Source organism: Gobius niger (genome assembly GCF_951799975.1).
Source record: "Gobius niger genome assembly, chromosome: 21".
NCBI classification, from domain to species: Eukaryota; Metazoa; Chordata; class Actinopteri; order Gobiiformes; family Gobiidae; genus Gobius; species Gobius niger.
Window position 1 is genome coordinate 2,209,342 of NC_136872.1, and position 6,478 is coordinate 2,215,819.

A 6,478-nucleotide genomic window follows, 5' to 3' on the forward strand; every position below is an offset into this window, starting at 1 on the left:
GCTGGTCGGGGGGCCGGCTCTGGACTCTGTGGAGGAGGTGAGGGACAGGAGGGTGTTAGCCAAGCTCACCTCCATCATGGACAACACCTCCCACCCACTGCATGGGACTGTAGATGAGCTGAGCAGCTCTTTCAGTGGAAGACTGAGACACCCTCAGGTCCTTCATCCCCACTGCTGTCAGACTGAACAACAAGACTGTAAAGTATCTACTAGTATCTAACTATCCAAAAGTACGTGCAATAATCTCTGTATCTGCGTCACTGTATCATCCACCTGCACTAGTATTGTAAACTTTGCACTGGCAATGCTGACATTTTGATATTCTACATTTATAGTCTGTGCTCATTTTTATTTTGTGTTATTTATACTTGTTGCCCTTTTAAAGCTTTTTTACTCAAGATACCTCTATGTACTTGATTGCACACTTCCTGTGTATCCTGCACATGGTGTGTTTTTGCTGATGTAACAAAGGGAATGTCTCCTGTCAGATCAATAAAGCTTTATCTTAAAACTAACAGACGACAATAACCTTTTGTACCAAGAAACATTCAATCACACACAAACACATGTTTTACACAATTCACTTGAAAATTAAAATATTACATGGAAATATGAGAAACTGCAAATGAATGAACAGACAATTAATAGTGCGCCCCAAAATACATCGTCTTTCACTTATTGAAGGATAAGTTGATCCTTCAATAAGAAAGATTACATGACTTATTAGTAGATATTTTTATATGTATTGAAGGGTTGTTTTAACTATTGAACATTATCTGTGATATTTTTCATCTTATGCTTTAACCCTGTTAAAAATGAAAAATATAAAAAAATAATTGAGAGGCAATAGAAGATTATGTAGATGATTCTGACCGTATCTAAAGGAAACAAACATGGTGTGAATGTTTTTAAAACATCTTAAAGACCTTCCTCTGATCTGCGTCTCATAAATTCACTAAAATAAAAAAAAGTTCCTAAACAAATGACTTCCGGTTGCTCACACAGTTTCACTTTTGTTTTTACCGTGACGAAACAAACTGTCACACATGGTTCTTTTGGGACTCTTCCTTTGGCAGCGTTCTGCAGTTCTCAGGATTGTTGAACCTGCCGCTGACTCGACAGTAGCTCTGATGTCCGGAGTTCTTGTTGGTCACACCCACACTTTGGCCTTGGTGTTGGCGTGGGGCCCCGGGCGGCCCCCGCAGCAGGGGCCCAGGCCGCGGTGCTGAGCGGCGGGCAGGTTCTTGTAGACAGCGCGGCTGTAGGGGATGAAGCAGAGCCCGAGCTGGAGGTGTCGGGCCAGGCGGCAGTACGCGGCCAGGGCCAGCACCAGGAGGGGGGTCATCAGGAGGAAGCCCACCACCAGCAGGGCCACACACCCCCCGTCTGTCAGCAGCTCCGAGCAGTACGGGGCCGAGCCGTGGGGCCGCACCTGGGGAGGGAAACATTATGTTACCCAGGCTTCATGTCATGTGTGGATCTGTGAGTCAGCTGATCATGTTTCCTCGTCTAAAGCTCACAGTGTGTAAGCCCATCATCCATCCTGAGGCCCGTCCTGAACAGTTCTCTGTCCCCAATGTGTTTGGGACGCCACTCTCAGTGTGAGCTGCAGGTCAAAGAGGTGATGGCACTGCTACTCCTCCACCAGGCCCATTATTGGTAACATTCTGAATAACATTATTACATGAGTGAGTGTCCTGCTGTGCCCTGTGCCTCAGAGGTGAAAGAGATCAGGGGAAGCCGGGCTGAGCCTGGACTGGTCCTCCCTCTGAGATAATCCCTGTGGGACCAGTGGTCACCTGACTCGGACCTCACAGTCTCAGCCCCACACAGACCAGACCAAAAGGGCCTGGACTCGAGTCTGGTGTTGATGCTCTTTGTACATTTTAAATGCAGAGAGTGGGAGAAGTTCTTCTGCAGCGAGAGTTTGTGCAAAGAACTGGTCAAGCTGACCACATGGGTCCCTGATGCCAGCTGTGGAGACAGATGTTAATACTTGTGGCCTTGTGATTGGCTAATGCTAAATCTGATTGGTCTCTCACACCCCTGGACTGGGCAGAGCAGTGCTACGGGTGCTGCGTATGTGCTGCGTGTGTTGCGGGTGCTGCGTAGGTGCCGCGGGTGCCGCGGGTGCTGCGTGTGTCCTTTGTGCCTGTACACACCGTGGAGTGGCAGAGGAAGCCGAACATCACCATGACGACGGCCGGAGTGAGGACGGACCCGAACACCAGCGCGGCCAGGCAGGCGTTGATGGCGGCGATGAGCAGGTTCTGAGCGGTCACCAGGACCGAGCAGGCCCAGCAGTCCAGAGAGGCCCGGAGCTCCAGCGGGCCCTCGCTCCCCCCGCCGTCCGCCGCAGAGTACGGGGGAGGCACCACCACAGCCTCTCCCCCCACAAGGTGCAGGGGGTGAGGGTGGAGCGGGGGCAGCTCCTCGGACAGGTCCACAGGCTGGTGATGGGCCCCTCTCTCCAGTGTCCCACCAACGCTCATCCTGACCTGAGACACAGAGGGGGGTCAGAGGGAGGTCAGAGAGAGGTCAGAGGGAGGTCACAGAGAGGTCAGAGGGAGGTCACAGGGAGGTCACAGGGAGGTCACAGGGAGGTCACAGGGACACACAGGGAGATCTGTGACGGACACAGGGAGGTCTGTGACGGACACAGGGAGGTCTGTGGCAGACACAGGGAGGTCTGTGACGGACACAGGGAGGTCTGTGACGGACACAGGGAGGTCTGTGACGGACACAGGGAGGTCTGTGACGGACACAGGGAGGTCTGACAGACACAGGGAGGTCTGTGACGGACACAGGGAGGTCTGTGACGGACACAGGGAGGTCTGTGACGGACACAGGGAGGTCTGTGACGGACACAGGGAGGTCCTGTACCTCTGCATAAAAGGAGAGAAACTCATAAGATTATGTAGCAAAGCAAACATTTTGAGACTTCTATTTATTTACCAAACCTTTTTTTAATTATTGTTTGAAGTTTGAACATGATACTCCCATTTAGAACAATTTCTAGCAAAAAAGTGCATTTCTGTTGAGTGTGAATCGGACAGTCTGAAAATCACTCGTCTGTTTAAAGGTTGTCATCAGACCAAGTGAGACTTTTTATACTAAAAGTATAATTATTGTTATTATCTCTGACTTTTGTAAACATGTCTTTTGAAGTGAGTGTTGGGAGCTTATCTGCGGGTCAGCGTGAGGCCAGTGATGGTGATCTCTCTCACATCTGTACAACAGGAAGGCCTCAGAACCTCAGTGTAAAGGCTGGGTGTTCCTCTCACGGCTGACTGCTCCTGCCCCCCCCCCCCCCCCCCCCCCCCTCCACTCAAGTGAAACTGCCAATAATGCACTTTGATCAGGACCTCCGCCAAGGCACTCCACCTCAAACAGCACAAAGTCTCCGTTTGATATTTCTCCGTCAGCCTGACCATGTTGTTGACCACAGTGACAGGAAGGACCTTCAGACGTGATGAGGAAGCTCCGTTATCAGGCAAAAGCAAAGCTACATCATCAAAGATGTAAACGTGCTCTCTGAGTCTCCCTCTCTGGAGTTTATGTCACTTTTTAAGGCAAGAGTAGTTGTACCGAATTTAGTACTTTTTTTACTTAAAGGGATATTTCAGGATTTTTGACGTAGGGCCTCATTTCCTAGTTATCCAAAGTGTTGTTGATTTCTGGATATATATATTTGAAATCATGCAGTCCTTATATTTGAAGAGTTTAGTGGTGCTCGGCTAGTGCTAGGCTAGTGCATGTCTATGGTAACTAGTAGCCACAGAGCACCAGACTATCGATATAAATGTCTGTGTCGACTGAATAATGTCTGAATAACCATTTTGGATTTAAAATAACTTATATCTGAGCAGCATCAGCTTCCTGGTTGTAGCTACGCAGCGGCGGAGTGATCTGCTCGGTTACCGGATCTACAGTAGTTTGTTTACCTGCGGCCGCCATTACTACACATGGAATTCACAAAGGAGCTTTTTACAAATCAGATCTGGCAACGACGAGCCCATGATTTAGAAGAGGTTCTTAACGCAGGCTACTAGTTACCAAAGACATGCACTAGCCTAGCACTAGCTGAGCACTAGCCTAGCACCACTAAACTCAAATATAAGGACTGCATGAATAAATCAACATATACAGTATCTATATACATTACTATATATTTACAATATCTCCAGAAATCAACAACACTCTGGATAACTATGAGGCCCTATGTCAAAAATCCTGAAATATCCCTTTAATTACAACAATATTTAAGAAAAAGTATCTTTACTCTTGAGTAAAAGATAGTTCCTTGTACCTCTGTGAGTAAAGTGTTTGGTGCCCCTTTTTCTTCAGTAGTCGTTTCTTCAGGTATTTTCTATGGAAATATTCGATTTTCACATTATTACAAGTTACTAGTACAAGTCACAACTGAAACATAAATCAGTTACTCAGTACTAGGGCTGGTACTGTTAAATGATGGTGTAAATATGGGTGAATGAGGTAAAATATTAGTAGTAATAAAAAATGAGCAAAAATAAGGGGAAAAAATTAGGAGAAAAAAAAATTGGAGGAGAAAAAGATTTATTTGAGCTGAAACAACCAAGTCACTTTGTCGATACTTTCATTTTTTTTTTCAATTCCGGATCAAACGTAACTTTTTTTCCCCAATACCAGACTGGCACTGCCCTACTCGGTGCTAACAGTACTAAAGTCATATTTTCCTTTTTTCTTGACTTTTACTGGAGTAGAATGATGTCAAAGTAAACACGTCGGCTGCTCCACCCACCTCTGCCAGGGCCATGTTGAAGCTTAAAGGGGCTAGATGCAAGTTTGACATTTTTTACTCACTACTGCCACCTCAGGTCATACGCGTAACTGCAGCTTCTATATTAAGCTCGTGCCTGAAGTAACAACTTTCTGAGTGACAGTGCAGGATTTCAGAGGCAGTTGTGGTGAACAGGTCTGAGCTCATTTAACACATCAGGACATTGTTGGAAAATGGAGGGGGAGGAAAATAAACGACATTAACCTGATATTTCTGAAACTATCAAATTGCCCGTTTGCAGAGGAGGATTGACTGTGTCGTTCCACTCGGGGCTCGGGCGCTGCTTAAACGACACCAGTGGAAAAAGCTTCAGGTACAGCAGGGATCAGAAAGTACGAGCATCGTTTCTCTCATTAGATCCAGGTTTGGATGCCGTTGGTCCCGGGACGGCATTAACCTCTTGACCCCCGCCTTAAAGCAGTACTAAGTAACGTGTTTACCTTAACAAATCCTCCCCGTAGTCCCTGTGGGGGTAATACAAGTGTTTATGGGATGATTGGAGGGTCTTTCATCTCCCCCTGGTGTCTCTGGCCAGAAAACCATGTTTGCAACTTGACTGCCACCGGTCCGGAGAAAGCAATACACACTAATGGAATCACGAAGAAGAAGCTAACATGCTAACGGGCAAAGCTAACTGCGGGCTAACGTCACTTTAAACAGTATTTACAGCCAAGTTTGAGTGAAAAAAATATTCCCATTGTATAATTTGATATACAATATCCCTCTCTCCCTTCGCCTTTTCTGTCAGCGTCGTATTTACTCTCCAAGACAATTAATAAGTTAAAAAATCGCAACATGCAACGACACCTGCAGTTGCGCTTATGGCCTCTAGGGGGAAGAGTTACTTAGTACTGCTTTAACCCCTTCACCGAGCACATGTTCTTGAAATAAACCCCTGCAAAAAAGCAACATGAACGAGACGTACTGAGGATGAAAACACAGGAAAAAATTGGCGACACTGCGAGGTAGAATCGTAGATCTGTTTTGTTGGTCTTAGCTTTCAAATTAGGCGTAACTCTGGCCTATAGGCTGTAAACTCCAGTCGAGACGCTTTAGGATTTGGGTAAAATGTGCTCGGTTCAGGCTGAGGGTAAGAGGTTAAAGGAAGTGACTTATGTTTGCCCATTTTTCATATTTTTTTTTTTACGCCTTGTTTCTTTTTTTCCGTTTCAAACATTTTCCCAATTTTTCACCCAATTTAAACCAAGAGTCGGTGAAGAACCGGTTTGGAGAACGATGTGACCCGGCGACTCTGAGTCCGGCTGCAGTGACAGATCTCCACAGTGGGTGCCCCTCCCGGTGCGATACTCACAGTGACTGGGTGCTCCCTCGGGTGCTCCCTCGGGTGCCGCTCTCCCTCCGGGGTCCCCCCTCTCGTGGGACGTGGCGCAGATGTGTGGCGGGTGTTTCTCTGAGCTGCTCGGGCGCTGACCTCCTCGCTCTGCGCTCGCTCCTCGGACGTCCTTTTGTCTGCTGAAGGCAACGGGCTCCTTTCCCCATCACTTGTATCTCCACCTCCTTATCTGCCCCCCCTCCTCCTCCTCCTCCTCCGCAGACGCCCCGGTGCATTCCTCCGCTCAGATCCAGGCCAGGCGGGGGCAGCTCCAGCGGGGGGTGGACGGGGGAGTGAGTGGGGCCTGATAAGTGGAGTGTGGGGGA

The 6,478-nt window shown here is 47.7% G+C and overlaps 1 protein-coding gene across 1 annotated transcript; it reads right to left on the bottom strand.

Annotated features, from left to right (window-relative positions):
- Positions 1–1,150: 1,150 nt before the first annotated feature.
- tmem88b (transmembrane protein 88 b) lies at positions 1,151–4,357 on the bottom strand (the record flags this gene model as incomplete). Its single annotated transcript, XM_079580710.1, has 3 exons — positions 4,310–4,357; positions 2,163–2,498; positions 1,151–1,432 (listed from the first exon to the last, which is right to left on the bottom strand). Exons 2-3 carry the CDS (start codon positions 2,490–2,492, stop codon positions 1,151–1,153), a joined length of 612 nt encoding a protein of 203 aa, XP_079436836.1. The 5' UTR covers positions 2,493–2,498; positions 4,310–4,357.
- Between the last annotated feature and the right edge of the window lie 2,121 nt (positions 4,358–6,478).